Source organism: Cynocephalus volans, chromosome 7 (genome assembly GCF_027409185.1).
Source record: "Cynocephalus volans isolate mCynVol1 chromosome 7, mCynVol1.pri, whole genome shotgun sequence".
NCBI lineage: Eukaryota > Metazoa > Chordata > Mammalia > Dermoptera > Cynocephalidae > Cynocephalus > Cynocephalus volans.
This window is the reverse complement of record NC_084466.1, coordinates 6,502,487-6,520,464: the sequence shown is the minus strand read 5'-3', so window position 1 is coordinate 6,520,464 and position 17,978 is coordinate 6,502,487. Positions and strand designations below refer to the sequence as shown.

The 17,978-nt window shown below is 35.5% G+C and overlaps 1 protein-coding gene across 1 annotated transcript in view; it reads right to left on the bottom strand.

Moving 5' to 3' along the window:
• Positions 1–12,333: 12,333 nt before the first annotated feature.
• Positions 12,334–17,978, bottom strand: part of NALF1 (NALCN channel auxiliary factor 1) — a 634,316-nt gene continuing 628,671 nt past the window's right edge. The window contains exon 3 of the mRNA XM_063101688.1: positions 12,334–12,623. Coding sequence (XP_062957758.1) covers positions 12,334–12,623 — 290 coding nt within the window. The remainder of the gene's footprint in view (positions 12,624–17,978) is intronic.

The window sequence follows — 17,978 nt, the reverse complement described above, 5'->3', positions numbered from 1 at the left end:
TTAGTGCATTTTTCGTATATTTTAACAGATAAAAGTGCAATTTGTTTATTATTTAAGGCTAAAGTTGAATTTTAAATAATTTCATTTATTCGCATCTTCCCAGATTGAGAGCAGGATTGTATTAAGTGTGCTGTAATGAAAGAACAAAAGCCTGGAATTAAACCAAGCACAGATGTTTACTTCTTCTGGGACCTTAACCTGTTTTCATACTTTTTCTGAGACTTGTACCTCCTCCAAAAATTTAGGATTAAAAAAAAAACCCTTTTATGCAGGTTTGCGGTGAGGGCCAGAAATAAATTACGGAAAGTGCCTGGCCCTGACAGATACTTAAAGAAAAGTTTATATCTCCCTTTAGCTTTTTTTTTTCCTTCTAAGTAATATGCCCCGATATTATTCCTTTTCCCCCAGAAGTCTTATTTTTCAAAGCTTTAATCATTGTCATGTTCTTATAGCACATATTTCTTAAAATATAAAGTTTAAAATTGAACACAGATCTTCACAAATCTGATGTGTATTACTGGACTGAAGACAAGCTTATGGTTACCATCCTTTGGTTGTTTCCTCTAAAATATTAATATAAACTAGAAAACTATTTTTCAAACTTTGGGGCATATCCCCCTGGGAACAGGAAGCTAATATATATATATATATATATATATATATATATGTATGTACGTATGTATATATATATATGTATATATATATGTATATATGTATGTATGTATGTATGTATTTTAAGTATGTAGAGATAATACTTTGATTCACATGTAAATTTATTTTCTATAATAGAAGAATTACATTGTGCATTAATATGTAATATGACATTTTATATTATGTATTTTCTTGGTTAACAAAAACAAAAATTATAACCAGTGTCACAAAGAGTGGGTGGGCCCTTCAGATGTTTTAAATCAAAAAGAGATCTTCATAGCAAAGATTATTCAAATCATTCACCTAGACTACAGTTTCTTTTATTGATCATAAAGTTATGTGGAACCCAGATTTCAGGTATTACCTGGTTTTTTTGATTTTTTTAAAAAAGCACTTGAAAATGACTGTCCTCTTGCAGTTCAACTACATTTGCCACTTCTGTGTTTGGAGACTTGAAGTCTTCTAGTCTTGTTTGATACGTTTTTCCTCAATAACCCACTCTCAGATAAAACCAGGAACGTATCTACTCACATTTATACTAAAATCCATAGTTTAGAGAATTGAGTGACAGACATGTTTTCATTGTGGAAAAAAACTGTCAAAGAAAATACAGGAGGTAGAAAAGTTGGTAGGGCACATTAGAAATAAATATCAAAAGTATAAGGGTTATATTAGCCCATAAGCTTTCTTTAGAGAAGTGTATCATGAGAAGTCCTCAAAAATGTATATAGGAGAGTGGTCATTGCAACATTAAATACAAAATAAATAATGAAAACCTCCAAATACGTCGTGGTTGGAGACTGATAAATAAGTGTGATTTGCTGACAGCAGAATCCTGGGGCAGTGGTGAGAAGGGAGCTGGGGTGACTTTTATTCCTCTCTTACTCTGAGATCAGTGGGTCAGTCAATATGCATACCTGTGAGTCTGGGTGAACCCACATACACACATAGACAGATGCACACATACATCTACAAGAACAAGCTCTTTTTTCCAATCTCCCCTGCCCATCTCTGCAGGGAGACAAACTTGAGAGCAGCCAGGAAATCCCCACGGTTATACTCTCCCTTCCTCGGCAGATCACTACACCTGCATCCATCCTCTGTTTCCAATAGTTGTCATACTTTCCTTCAATCTAAAGCTAATCATGTGTGCTATATTGTAACCCCCCCATCTTCCTTCCTGCACTGATTTTGTTCTTTGCACATGACCACAATTTCTGTCTGTCCTTTGTTTGATGAGCTCCTATTTGGTTATTAAATTTAGATGTCACTTTATCTGTGAAACTTAAAACTTCTGCCAATCAGAGTTAAATGCTTCCAGAGTTTGTCATATTCTTGACATAGCATGCATTTTAATTGTACGTCCCTTGCCCAGACTGGTCTTAGAACCTCTGGAAGACCAAAAATTCATCTTTTGTATCCGTTTCTCCAAAGCCTAGACTGGTCCTGGGTACGTGGAGGCTGCTCAGTAAGTTTATTCAAATAAACGAATGAAAACCATGAATGCAGGTAGTTGATATGTCTATTTTACATAAACTAATATATAGAAGTCCAAGATGTATATATTGTTTCCAAAATGAAAAGCAGTAGGTACTGATTTTAACCTTTAGGATTTGTTTTTCTTTCTGGAAACTTCAATAAAATATAAAAAAGAAGAAAAGCTCTTGAATGCTGACTCTAAATACCTAAAGACATCTTTTCATTTTCCAGAAATTTTATTGGTGTTCATCACATGATTTAAGTAGAAACAGCATCCTCGCCTCTTGTTCTGATAGCAGCCTTCAGAACTTGGTCTAGATTCACTCCAGTAGAATCGCCTCACTGGGGACGGGACGGGCGGGTGGTGTAGCACGTGCTGTGCAGCCCAATCAAGTGATGGACACTGGGAAGACCAGCTGCTTTGTGATGGGGATGTAAATAATACTGCACTCAAGCTTCACAATTTTCCCTTTGGTATTAAAAAAAATAAATTTCACCTTATACTTGCCTTTGAGAAAAGCTTGCGGGACAAATAGAAGATTAATTGGCCAAATTCACAGGTTAAAAAAAAGTAGAAAACTTGTGTTTATCTGTTTTTATGAATCACATGCTGATTTGTTACCTTCCATATTTTGCAGATATAGCTATTATTTGTAATTGCACAGGAGTAAAATATTCTAAGTAGATTATTCTTAAAAGAAAAAATTGCTTAATATGTTTTTGCTACCCTTAGATCCTTTAAATATATATCTGCACATTTAAAGCAGAAATGCTACAAAAGTATATAGTTCACCAAGAATTTAAATAACTACAAAATCAGTGTCATTGTCAGGGGTACTGTAAGTTTTGAAGAAGTGGACTAGATTCATATTAAGGTGGTAGCCCTCCCTAGAAATACAAAAACAAAAATTTTAAAGAACTGTTTTATATAATCTATGAAACAAAACTGGATTTTTGTGGAGGTTAAATTTCCATTTCAGTTGAAACGTAATTTTGTTTGAAAATCAAATTTTGAAAGTAAGCTTTCTTTATTTTATTATAATATATGTAAAGCCGAATTGTGAACCCTGAAAAAGTCAGAGTCATTGCTTGCAACTTTAAATTTATTCTGAGAGTATTATATTAGTATATGTCACAGGCCCTCTCAGTTTCCCTAAGTCATTTTGAGAAGGATATTTGTTTGTGAGTCATTGTAAGAAATTAACGCATCAAAGTTTTTAGTAGAAAATTAAATAGTCTTGGTTGCTTGACTAAATTTATTCTAATAATATAATATTTAATATGTTTTACATCTTTTAATGTATTTTTCTGATAGGACCATTCAATCCTCTTTTCAATTCTAAGAATCATGGGACAGTCTACATGATTAAATGACCATGACACTGACACCAGTGTAGCTCATTTCAAATAGGATATGCATTAGTCCATTATCTACCACTCATAACAGAATACCTGGAACTGGGTAATTTGTAAAGAAAAAAATTATTTCTTACAGTTTTGGAGACTGGGAAGTCCAAGGTCCAGGAGACTGACCTGGTGAGAGCCTTCTGTCGGGTGGGAACTATCTACAGAGTCCAGTGGCAGCACAGACAATCACACAGTGAGAATGGCAAGAGTGTTTTTTGGTGCACTCCTTATAAAACCACCAGTCCATTTCCATGATCATCCACCAAACCATTAACCAATTAATCCACAAGTGGATTAATCCATTCAAGAGGACAGAGTCCTCACAATCCAGTCACCTCTCAAAGGCCCCATCTTTCAAATATCATAGTGAGATTTCCCACCCTCTTAACAGTGTGACAACAGGGATCAAACTTCAGTGAGTTTAGGGGGGACATTCAGTCCACAGCAAGATCCGTTCCTGAAGCTGAGTTGAGAGGGAAAGAGGTAAGAGAGATAGACAAAAAGAGAGAGAAAGAGAGAGAGAGATCAGAATAAATTAATGCAGGTAATTAAATCTACTTCTAACAATATGTGTTTTCTGTTTGGTAAATATTGGGACTAACTCTGAGCAGAGAGATTTTAATTTTATATATTTTTTAACATAGTTGTGATTCTGCATATTTCTATATGAAATTTGAAAAGACTCAGAAAGCTACATAAAAATTTAAAAAGCTATATTTTCTTAAGGGGAACAAAAAGCTGCAAAAAAAAAAAAACTACCAAATTTCAGATACCAAATATGGTAAAAATATCTGAGAATATTTTACATATATTTTGCTTATATAAATAAGTATGATAATATCATAATGTGTTTTTTGCATATTCAAAACATCATTTCACTGTACCACATATCAGAAGAAAGAAAATTGCATTAAATCAAAATGCTTTGGCTAAACTTGGCTTTTGTATAGAACTGTAGCAAATGTTTCACTGAAATTTTCATCAAGAATAAATCACCACTTAGAAACTAACTCTGTTCCTGTTAGATTTCATTGAATGATAACTTTTGCATACTCTTTAGACTAAGTGGAAGGAAAAAAATAAATACAAATACTAATTATGCTTTTACTCCATAATAAAATCCTCAGCATGTGCTTTAGTAATAGCCATGATTATATCTCTAAATCATCACATTGTTTATCTAGCGGCATCATGAAGGTAATTATTCAGCTTTTGAGCAGAGATTGCAGCAGAACTAATCCAAGTCATTTACATTTTCTGCAATTCATAATAGTCCTTGTCAAATTGATAAACCATCAAGTTAGTAGAAATTATTAGTTTAACTGTGCTGCTCTACTATTCTATACCATGTATATATATATATATATATATATATATAGCCAAAAATAAACAATAAAAATAAGATACGAAATAGAAAAGGAAGTTAAGTAAAGCACTGAAAGCTTTATAGTTTTTTAGATAATTTTCCTGAAGCTCAATCAACATAATGATCAGACCTACTATAAATATCTACATAAAGCACTTTAGCCAATTCTATTTTGGCATGAGTTGAATCAACAACATAATGATAAGGTCAGAAAAAAGTAAATTCTCCTAAAATGAGTAGGCAACCAAAGAAACAAGGCATAAGCAAACTTTAGCAGAGGCCTCTATATCTTTTTACTAATTGTATTTTAGTAATTTTAGAAGTTGAAATTTAAGAAAAAGTCATTTCTCTAGCTAGTGGCATGCTGTATAATGGTATGGGGAAACTTACTTCTTTCCACATTCTTCTTAGTCTCTCAGAATTGACTGGTACTAGTACTTTTGTTCTATGTTTCTATTTACTTTAAAATTGTTTTTGAGTGAATTCAGAAAAATACTTTAAAAATAACACGTGTTTATAATTTACCCCTATTTCCAATATATCACACATCATCAACATTTTTCTAAGAAAAAATGGAAATGTGGAAAATTAAGTTTAAGTGCAAACCTTAACATGCTTATTATGATATGGAAATAAAATCCATATGGAGGAAAGGAAGAAAATCAAAGAGCAAAGGAAAAGGGGAATGAATAATTTTCAATTCAGACTTTTTCTAACATACATGTAGAACTTAAATTTTTGCTATAATTTTCACTTCCTTGTATGTTATTCATTTTGTAGTGAAATAGTGTGAAATGGACATAAGTTGAAATTTGCATTTCAAGACAAATGACCTTGTTAGTGAAATCTCAGACAACTGGAATCTTGAAGCGGCCAGTGTTGCAGCAAGCTAGAAATTTTAGGAGAAAGTCACTGAAAAAAGTCCATATTCATAGATCAATGTATGTAGTCTTGCTTTCTACTAAAGTTGTAAATTTGAAAGAATTTGGAGATGTTAGTTACAGCCAGAAATATGGAGTGGATAAAATATATGCAAATACATCAAAATATCTATAGGGTAGGTAAGATGTAGAAGGAATTAGAAAAGATAAGAATTAGTGAAATAATTTTTTTTTCACTGTGATTTCATGGAACGAAAATTATATTATTAAGACAAAAGTGATGTCAGTTCAATTTAGACATATATTCATGCTGAATAAATTTAAGATTAGCATTTTTTGCTTAAGGAACCCAGAGGCATCAAAGATTTACATTTTTTTAAATCTGAAAGTACTTTAAAAACCACTTTGAGGTTGTGTCATTTCCTCTACCACTCTAGATCAATTTATACTTGTGTACAGAACCACTTCTCAATCATGCAGACTTCTTAAACTTTGCTTATCATTAGCAATTTTTTGAGAGAACATCTAAAGAAAAGCTGCTTACATCACAAGTTTTCAGAGCTCACTTTAATTGTGTGATGTATATAAGCTCTTTCAAACTGTGTTAAAAATAACGGATGGTCAGTTTGCTAGATTAAAGATGTGAGGTATTTCTAAAGATACGTAATTAAGAGATAAAGTGGTTGTACTAATTTACAGTCCCACCACCAGTGCAGTAGTGTTCCCTTCTCTCCACTTTCTCAAACAACTACATATCTATCTTCCATATGATACAACAATCCCTCTTCCGTGTATATATCCAGAGGAATGGAAATCATCATGTCAAAGAGATACCTGCACTCCCGTGTTTATTACAGCTCTGTTTGCAATAGCAAAGATATGGAACCAACCTAAAAGTCCATCAATAGATGACTGGATAAGGAAACTATGGTATACATACACTATGGAATACTACTCTGCCATAAAAAAGAATGAAATACTCCCATTTGTAACAACATGGATTAACCTGCAGAAATTTATGTTGAGTGTAACAAGCAAAGCACAGAGGGATAAATACCGCATGTGCTCACTCATATGTGGGATCTAAGAGAGAAAGGAAGGCAGTAAAGAAAGACCACAGTAGTGCAGTGATCCAACAGAGGGAGGGAGCATTCCTAGGGCTACAAATTGGAGTTGAGGGGAGAGGGGGTAGGGGAGGGAGATTTGGGGATAATTGGGAGGGGACATAGGGTACAAAAGTAATTTCTGGTAATGGATATGCCCCCAGTATGAATCTGGCCCCCGGCATCATGGACAGGAGGGGGGACAATCAGCTTTGTATCTCATGAATATTTGTAATAAATAAATTAATTAATTTTTTAAAAAAGAGAGATAAAGTAGTACAATTCAGAAACTCTGAAAGACTTTCAGGCACAGTCCCTATAAGCAAGCAGATACAGTTTCACTTTATGAGTGAATAATCTTTATAACTATTACTGAGGACCATTGGGTTTAGGCACATTCACATTACTCATCCCATTTAAGCCCCAAATAGTTCTGTGAGGTATTTTCACCTTTTGAGGTGTCATGTTCAAATACATAGTTGACCTCCCTGGGTCACGTGGTAAGAGTGCCAAAGCTCACACCCACAGCCAAGATCCTGTGCCTCTTCTCTACATTAACAAAAAAACTTTAAATCCCATAATATCACAATTTCTTGGCTAAGCATTTTATCAAGACAGTTCCATAGATCCCCTTTTTCTTAACTTCCAAAATATTGAAGAACAGAGCAGCAAAAGAGTGAGGCAAAATGTCATGTGAGCAAGTGGACCCTAAGACTTTGGATAGCTCTTTTCAATAGTTTTGATTTTTTTTTTAAATTTAAAAATTAATGATTTTATAAATATCTTAGAATTTGGAGAAAATACAGAGTATGTTCGAGACTTAAGAATCTCACTGTAGTCCAGAGCCAGCACGTGTCATTTGCGGTCAGAAGATCATCTCTGACTTCCACCTTTGTACTACCTACCTGTATGACCTGGTCCAAACTAAGTAGGTGATCTTTTTTTCAGCGTTAATCTGGATGTCTTGGATAAGGTAAACATAGTCCTAAAGTATCTCAAGAATGAAGAACACATTTCCTGTATTGTTTTATGCCTTAAGTTTATTCCAAGGCTGAGAGGATTATCTACACAATTTATTATTATCTGGAGAATTTCTAGAATTTGTAGCAATGTTTGATAGTTCTTATCAATGTCATGGGCATACTGCTTTAAACTGTACTCAGTTTTTTTTTCCCCTTCCTCCCACTTAAAGTCACGTTATTCATCATCTCCCAAAACCTACATGTTGTTAACGTTATTAAAGCTTGGAAGATGGGGGAGATTATTTTTTTAGTTGTTATTTCTTCACCAATGGAGACATTTTGAGTGTCTGCTTTTCATATCAAAGTAGGTATGGTTTTTAAATGACCATGCTGCTCAAACTTTAGCAAACAAATAGGAATCATTTATCATGATGCTGTGCATGTGTTGTTATGGGCTGTATAATTTTATGGTTAAAATTTTACTTGTAAGTGATGTATGTACATATATATCTTCATATCTCTGTAAAGATATACTGTGTATATAACCCTTTCTCTTTATTTATACATATGCATATGGATGAAATCAAATACCTGGCTGCAGTAAAAACAAGATGCATTTTTCATTTCTGTGCCAATTCAATGCTTCCAGTAGCAAGAACACTGTAAATTTAGCTATTACCTAGAAAGAAAAAAAATCATGCCTGAGACTGTTTGATGTTTTGATGTTATTCATATATCAAATGTCTTCTGCCAATTCAAGTATTTAGCACATGGTTAAGGCTTCCAACGACATCTCTTATTTACGTTTTACCCTGGCAAAAATGATGTTCTTATTCATTTACATTAAAACCCCTTTCCCTCTCCCTCCCTTCCTTCCTCTCTTCATTCTTTCCATTTCTTTCTGTCTTTCTTTTCTTGCTACCTGCCTACTTTCTTTAATTTTAATGACTATATGTACTAGCAGTTAAAGGTACGAATTCTTTGGTAAGAAACCAAATTATTTTTGTAATTATGTTATTTAAAAGAACAACTTTTACTTACTATGTTGTGAGAGAGGGGAACAATACTATCTTTTTAATGAAAGAAAAGTCAGTAGAATGTATCACCAAATGCAAATGCAATGAAGAATAATATTTATCTCTACTTATATTATTTGACTTTTAGCTTAACAGTGCCAACATATTCCATAAACTGGAATTTCTCTATTTCAGGAAAAAAGACAATAATAAACGTGGGAAAATCTGTTTCATACATTTATGAAACAAATATTTTCTTGGTTTTCAACTTTCTTGAAGAAATAATTATTTTAATATTGTAGTTTATTATCCAGTTAGCAGTGGATATCCACTACAAGAAAAATGGAACAAGATGATAATTACAATGGAGCAGGGTCTAAATTTATTCTGCAAAATCTAATATGTGTACAATATCAAACATGGCCAAGTGTGTGCAGGAAAACTACTACAAATGATCAATGGATGCAGTAAAATTTGCATCATCAGTGATTGTTTCTTAATTTTGTAAAGGAGTTGTTTCCTATCTGAATCCTCTAGATGACCCAGGAAAAGCTGCTTTACTTCACTGTGTCAAGTGGAATTATTATGAGAAAGTGGTCACACACTTACAATAATAAATACCAGGCACTGAGATCATTCTCTTGTAATAAAAATAAATGAATATGACAAGAAAAATAAATCCTATGGGAATTACAGGTTATTTTAGTTTTGGCTGACTTGTTAGAGAAAAATACCAATTTCCTTTCTCTCCTTACCGTCCCTTCCTCCCCTAAATTATTGTTTTATCTTTGCAATTAATACTGCATTGTTTTCCCAACTTTTGAAATTGTCTTTTGGGTGGCTTACCTCTGAAGCTAAAACACAGGCAAGTGGAACCTTCTGATCTCCTTGTGTTTGAAAAGAACTTCAATCAGTCACAAAAGATATTAACAGAAAATGTGAAGTGTTTTTTAAGGGATACTGTTTTTCATCATTTTGCCCAATGTATAGATGGAGTAACTTGTCATTCCAGTAAAAGTGGGTAGAACTTACACGGGTATGAATGAATCATTTCCTGGCAAGAGTGGAAATGCCTATGGCATGAACAGAAGAAGAGCAACATTAGAGAGATGGAGTGGGGAGTGGCCTTTCCACAGCAGAGGTAGACAGTGGTCATTTATGTAAAGCTGTGAAGAGGTCAGTTGAATAAGAGTCACCTGGTGCATTTTTTCTTCCCCAGGAGTTCCACAGGTGGCCCTTGCTTCTCTGCTTCTTATCCCCTGAGATAAACATACATTTCACCACTGGTTGGAGCTATTAAAACATTCATCTCTCAAAGTGTTTAAAGTCAACAATTCAATGCAGTCAACATGTCCCTCCAAGACCCTCACTCACCCACTCATGTCTCCAGAAAAAGACACCTTGTTTTCATAAATTAAAATACCTTGTGTATGTGTGTGTGTGCAATGTGAGTGTATTTGCATTTACAGGAAAAAACAATTTTAAAAAACAGAGCAAAAACTAGAGAATTTTGTATTTTGGGTGGTTTTTTTTTTTTTTTTTTTTTTTTTGTATTTACGCAGACCATTTTAGGATTTTCAGTCTCAACAAAACACTATTAAAACAAAGAATCTAGTAAAATATTTGTGCATGTACTGCTAAACAATTCTAGCAATTTTATTAAGCAATACCTTTATTATTTTTTGAATATTCTTAACAGACTGAAACAAAACATTTTTTTCAAAACAAAATATGCATACTGTACGCATGTCGCAGGGTTAAGTATGATGCAGAGGTTAGAGTCTGTTTGAACAAAAACAAATGCCTGGGGGAATTTCATAGCTATAAAGTTAATAACTAAATTTTGTTCACTAAGAGGACCTTTTCTATGGATTTCTTTCATCTCCCAGCCACACAGCAAACTTATCTGAAGTGCACTTCCCAAGTGTAGTTAGAGAATAGGAAGGAATGTAAAGTGTTTTTTTTTTTTTTAGTTGTTTGTTTTGTTTGTTTGTTTTTTTTAAAAACAGCCCTTATTAACTCTTCCTTCCACTGATTCTACTGTAAACTCATAAAAGCCTTTTTTTTAGAAAGCAAATTCATATACACTCAGCAGGTGAAATGTTCCCATAAAGAAAAAAAATGTACAGAGTTATCAGACTCCTCTTATCCTCAACTACCTAGAGTATGTTAGGGTGATAAAGTTTTTGCGCTTTAATAAAAATGGCTGAACTATTTCTTTTTTAAAAAAGAAGTTGTTCCTTTGTAATAATGCAGAATTGCATACACTTTATACCTTCAATAATTTTAAACCATGTGTTGGGGAAATACTGGGATAAAATTGTACATATTCTGTATACTGCAGGTGTTTGAGCATTTCTAGTATCTCTTCCACAACAATAAAGGAGGGTAAGAAGTCCAGATTTGGATCTTCAGTCTCTTTGTTCCCATTACAATGGCCAAAATGTGCTCACGTATTACTGCAACAGAACTGAAACCACAGGGAAAGCCCACCTCCATCTTCAAGGGAAGGACTTCCGTGCTCCCCACACCCTCATCCTGGAGGCTGATCCCATCCAACTGACCAGCAAGAAAGGACTGGACCACTTGGCAATGGGAACTGGAGCAACACAGTTCATGATAGTTTTTTTTTTTTTCTTTTATTTTGTTTTCAACATAAAAATGTGTTAACTGTCTGATTCCACCTATTATGGAGAGCTCTTGTTTGTTCAGCTAAAATGGAACCCCCGCCAGACCCCCTTGGCTTCACTCTGTTTCGGGCTTGTACAACAGTGGCTCAGAGGCCGGCCGAGTGTGCACAGCCATTCACTGTGGTGCACAGACAGAAGCAAGCGGATGTTGTCTGCTTAGGGGACAAGAAGAGGGCCAGGGAAGGGCGTTGGTTCCATGGGTAGAGGGGAGACTTAGGGAATTTTTTTATTTTTATTTTTTGTTGTTTTCTTTTTTTTGTCTTTTTTATTTTTTATTATTTTTTTGTTGTTATTTTTTGCTATACCATGAGGCCATAGCAATCATTCCTCTAATAGAAACTGACAGGACATAAAGACAGAATTATCTGATGAACACACACAATGACTAGAAATATATATAGAGAGAGATAGAGACAGTGAAAAGACTTGGTTTACCTTTGAGAAACCATCCCCCAAAATAAATCCTGTATTAACAAGTGCAAAAAAATAAAATACACAAACAAACCCAAACCAAAACAAAAGCAAATAAAACCTCCAAACATTAAAACACAGTGTATAAAATGGTGTGAGAAATTTAAAGTCACTTGACAGCCTTTTAGTCAATAAAAAGCTGTGGTTGTGTCCTTGTTTGGATCCAGGCCCATCTTTTTAAATTTTACCCTAAAGGCCTTGCAAGAAGTATTTAGAGGGTAAAAGCACCCAGTTTCTGTGACGCTGAGCAGCAGTTGTGTTCTTCCCGGTGGGCCAGCTGCTGCTCGGGTGACCCTCGATCCTTTCCTTATTCCTCATTGGTTGAGTTTTCCTCCAGAGTGTTGAGGCCTCCAAGGCTCAGCGCTGTCGTGTTCTGAGCTGCTGAGGCTGTAAGCACTGTGTGCAGGAGGATCAGTACAAGGACACACAGTTTGAGTCTGCTGTTGCACAGTCTTGTTGCTGATGACACTGTGAGCGATGTCCTGTGACAGGAGTCACTTTTCTCCACCGTCCCTTTGGATGGGTTGTTTGATTGCTCTTCTCTCCTGACGTCACAGCATTCTGGTTCATCATTGGTTAGAAAGGTTTCGTAGAGCCCTGTGGGGAGAAGGGAGAAGAAAACTGAGAGTTAGACAGAAGGGACCACGTACAGGCAGGAGATCAGAGTATCGTGGAGCTGCTACTTTAGATCCTGATCCCCAGAATCAAGCTATTAAACTGTTCATAAAGGAAAGTGAAATCAATACAATCTGGAGAGTCAACCAGGGTCTCACACCAGTTCTGTTAGGTTCCTCAGAGTGTTCTTTTATATTCCTGCCAGTCATTATCAAGAAAGTTCTGGACTGTTGTGACTACAGAATAAAAGATTTCATAAGGTCAAAATCAGAACTTGTGGTTCTGGATGAACTTGGACACCAAGTATATTCAACAACTCTTTTCCTTTAATAGAAATGTGATCCATTAATGCAGTGCAATAACATTAACTAGTTACGCTAAGTGAGATCAACCAATCAAACGTCATAGCTATAGAAACCCTGTTCAATAATCACTTCCTCTCCTAAACCTCATCACGTCTTATACCCACCTGAATGATTATAACCATCTACACATGCAATGGGTGATCAGGTCCTTTTGATTTACTTTCTAAAAATTTCTCTATTTTTCTCCATTTTCCTCATTTGCCTTCTATTGATGACCGCCTAAATTGAGGCTTTGATTATCCTCGGCCTGGACCCCCTCAGAAGGCGTCTCTCTGATCCCAGTCTCCCCTTCCTCTTTTCTACTCTCACACTTTGCCTTCCAGTGATTAGCTACCTCTCTCCCTCTCTGGCTCTCTCTTCTCGTTCCTCCTCCTCATTGAATCTCTCCACTTTTTCCCATTTTTCCCTTCTCCCTCTAAAAACACAGGGATTTTTCTTTATCTTAAAATCGATAAATGCGTATTTGGAAAACCTTCAAAGCAGTGAAAAGCATTTTAAAAACTGCTTATCTATGATCCTTCCCATCTTGTACCTTGCTATATTAAATAAAATATTTTTATGTACCTGTGTTAAGCCATGTGTATCTTATCTTTTTTTCATTTGGCTGAAACATTTTCTCATGAGTGGTGGAATGAACTTTCTACACAAATTTTGTCATATTACTCTAATGCTTGAAAAATTTTAAAATGGGAATAACGATAGTTGTAAGGATTAAATTATATTTTTTATGTACAGTGCTTGGCTCAGTGCCTAGCACATAGAAATGACTTGAAAAAAAATGTGACTACTATTAATTATAATAGATATCAATGGTATCTTATTACCTCTGCCTGAACTTCCCAGGAAACCCAAGTCTACCACTAGCCAATCTGCTTTGTCTTCCTGGAATTTCCTCCATTGACTAATCTAATTTTCATTTGTCCTTCAGGTTTGGCTAAGAGGAAACTTCTACACTCCTGGACTACTAGGGCATCCTGTGTAACTCTTCAATAGAGCAATTATTATTGTTTTCTTTTAATCATAATGGCTCATTTTCATGTCAATTTCCTTACTTATCTGTCAACTTAAAAGTATGAACTATACAGTTTCGACTTTGCATTCCCAATATGTAGCAGAATGCCTGAACAATATAGATACTTAATGAGCATTTATGAGGAAAATAAACTCAGTATGTCTATTTGTTTAATTAAAAAGAATCTACTGAATAAGATGCACTTCAATCCTCAGTCCCTTTTAAAGAAATGACCAAAATATCCTTATAATGATGCTTACAATATTCATTTCTTCTTAGGCATTCAAAGGTAAACTTCACCTTCGCCTAGGTAGAATATGAAAAAAGAAAAAAAAAACTGAATTAATGAGGTCTGCAGCTCCGACATTTTTACTGTATGATATTTTCTTTTTTCATATAAGATACCTCCCTGGTAATCTAATCGTTTATTGAAGAAATACATTTTCCAATACTTTATTCTAAAACAAAAAGAGTTTATACGAATATTATAAAAATAGAAATCTAAAAGTCATTTAGATCAACATTTTAGTTAATAGTCAGAACATCTTTAACCATATCATCTATTAAGAAGCTCTTCCAAAGTTGCTCAGAAGCTGGTTTTCTGATTAGTTTTATAACTAAAGTCATCTCAAAAAGAATAAGGCAATTCATTCAGGTTAATAAATGAACCCTTCCTTTTTGACTGGTATAGCTAATCTTTCTTTTTCTTCCCCTGTCCACCTTTTTAACAAGAGTTTTTATTCAGAGTCACAAAAACATGCACAGATATGAAAGATCAAATAATTCCACAGACTATTTTACAAAATAAAAAGAAATTCCTTCACCTTCCCCATCTCAAATTCTACCTTCTCAAGGGCAACGAATATTTGCACCTCTTCTAGCTGTTTCTGTATTTAGCTCCATTTCTGAAAATAATATGTTTTATGCTTTTCTTGAATTTTTACTTTTTAGCATTATCTCTAATAGGAAATGAAGGGATCAAACATTCGTTCCCCTCTTTCCTCCAGCAAATATGCTTCCCTCCAAACCATTACTGCTTCTCCGTAAACAGTAAGTTCGATATTCCGTGCTCTCTTTTTTTGGATGATGCAAACACAATTGTCAGCTCAGCCCTAAGGGGAACTCCAGCTTTCCATTCCTATACCACTCTGTTTTTCTTAGAGCAAATAATTATATTGTCGTCTTCCACGTACTTACTAATTAAGCCCCAAACACGTTGCCCATTGTTTGAGTTGCACCAGGGGCTCTATCCATCTACTGGAGCATCTCCTGGGTCCTTCTACCCTCAGGACCCACTGCTTTCCAGCCTGACCACAGCACTAGCTGGGACTTCCAGAGCACCCCCACCTGGAATCATCGCCACCTCTCTACTGTTGGATTTCCAAATTTTCTCTCCTGTTTCCTCTTCTTTCTCATTTTGGGAGTCCACACCCTCCAGTACCTTGAGTAAGAAAAGCTCATGGGGATAGATTTCCAAGATACTGCATGCCGAAAAATGTGTTTATTCTACCTTATATTAAGTGTTTGTTTGGCTGGGTTTGGAATTCTAGTGTAGGCATTGTGATCCTGCAGTGTTGTTCAAACATTGCTCCCACATGTGGTTGCTGCCACTCTGGGACCTGTCCTTTCACCTGCTATCTCACCTGCTGTGCATTACTTCATGCTTGTGCTCAGCTTTCCAGAGGATTTGGTGAGTTTTAGCATGTCATAATTTTATCGAGTTTTCTCTTTTTCTCTATATTTTAATTTCTGAGATCTTTTTTATGTCATATGAATGTTGCTTTTTTATAGAGACCATTCTCACTTTGTGGTTGCAATATATGTATTTTTACCTTTCTGAGAAATTTGCAGAACTTTTATTCTTTGTGTTTTATTCCCTCCCTGAATGGGCTCTCTTTCCTCTGTATTACTTTTTTCTACTTTGTTTGTGTGTCTCTTATTTTGCACATAAGAAGGCTCTGCATTCTTGATTATCTGCCCATATTCAACGTCTCCACAAGTCTGAGCCCCTCAGAGGGCTGTTGACTATGAGCTGCCATGTAGGTTGACGTGCATGAGCTGTTTAGATGGAGAAACTTTAGAAATTCTGTCTTTATGTTGATCAGACTCCCCAGAAAAGTCTACTCAGTATCTGTTCAGGAAAGTGAAGGCCAGGCTGCCAGTTTTCTGAGAGCAAGATGGCAGAAGGAGGCTGGGGATGCAGGACGTCTCGGCGTCACTGTGTAGACATTCATTGACTCCCGTGGTCCCTGAGGTCCTCCTTCCTTAGCTCATCCTGGGAATGCTCCGTCCAACAACCCTCTCTTTACTACCTCCCAAGACTAGTTCCCACCTGAAAGTGATATGTCACCAGTCTTTCCTGTGGGTGGAGCTGGGAATGGGATATGGGGCCTGACTGCTTAAACAGACAGCCCCCAGACCCCCTCACTTTTGCTCTCCTCCACAGTGTCATGTGCTGTCAGTTCCTGTGTCTGGAGAGAGCCTTGGGTCTAAATCTGGTTGACTTTGTTCCCTCTCTGCTGCTTCAGCAGTAACTTTCCCAGGTTTCAGCAAATCTTTTAACATACATTGATTTTCTTCCTAATTTCAAAGCGATTTCAGTTGTTGTCTCCTTGCCAATTCTTCTGTCCTTTTGGATTTATGCCTTAAAATAATTTCATTTTTGTTGGGACTGCTTAGAATACGTTGCTGCCCTTTTTTCTACCTCATTCTGCTCAGTCCTGAACTCTGACAGAGGACTATTTCTCTGTCAGATACATTTCTGAATAAGCAAGGATGTACAGCCTTCTGAGGCAATTAATGTTTTGTCTTATGTACTAGACAATGGTGTTCATCACCCTGAGGCCCCCGGGGACCCGGGGACACTCATTTCTCCAGCTTGGAATGCTGCCTGCAGATGGCATTTACCTCAGAGCCTTCCCAGGCTCGGCCCTTGGCTGAAAAGAGCAGCCTTGCCCAGGCAAGCTCCCGGGTGGCCTGCCCCCAAAGGGGATAGAAGTCCCAAGGCCCCACCTGGTTGATTCAAGTCAGGGCAGTTCTGAAGAGCCATTCCAGCCTCAGATATTTTCTCTCGGCCAAATTTTCCTTCCTTCATTCCCTCACAGGTGTTGCTCATGAGTCGTTACCCCGCAAAACTACCTGCACACAGATATCCTGCTCAGGCTCGTTTCCTAGGGAAACCTACCTGCAGAATCTCACCCTTCCTCACCATCAAAGGAGCTATAAAAACATATCTCCAAAGGAAAATAAATGATTTTTCAAACAATAACCCCATTGCACAAATATATATGTGATTGGGGTCAGGAAAGATCAGAAGCTGATTTTCAGGTAGTAAAGTGTTGTTTCTATACAGTTTGCTTAGAAAATGTTCTGCTTGAAATCTCTAATGAGTTACCAGCTGTTTGACATTGAGTAATAATAATAATAATTATTATTGTATCTTATGATACCAACCTCATGGAGTTTTTGCGAAGATTAAATGATATTTGTACCTATAAACTGTTTAGACCAGTACATAGCAGCCAGTAAAACCTCACATAATATTAATTATTCATGTTATAAGTTGAGATAAATAGTAAAATCAGAATTTATTATTAGGAAGGGCTTTAAAGAATATCTAATTTAAACTATATTTCTATCATTCAATTAGTCTAAGACACTCACAGAAAAACCTTATATTTCAAAGCTCAAAACAATTATTCAAGTGTGGTCATTATAAGTATTATCTAAGCAGAAGAAAGTCAAATACTCTATGGAAATTCCTAGAATAAACACATATTATTTAAACATAATCTTTCTTTATCTCAGTAATTTAACTTTTACCATATTTAAGCCCAGAAATATATTAGACTTATTTTTCAAATATTTGAATTGTAATATACTTAAAAAAAAATAAATTTTTGATTGCAAAAGCTTAAAAAACAGTAACTTAAAAAGAAGGGGAAAATTACCTAAAATCTG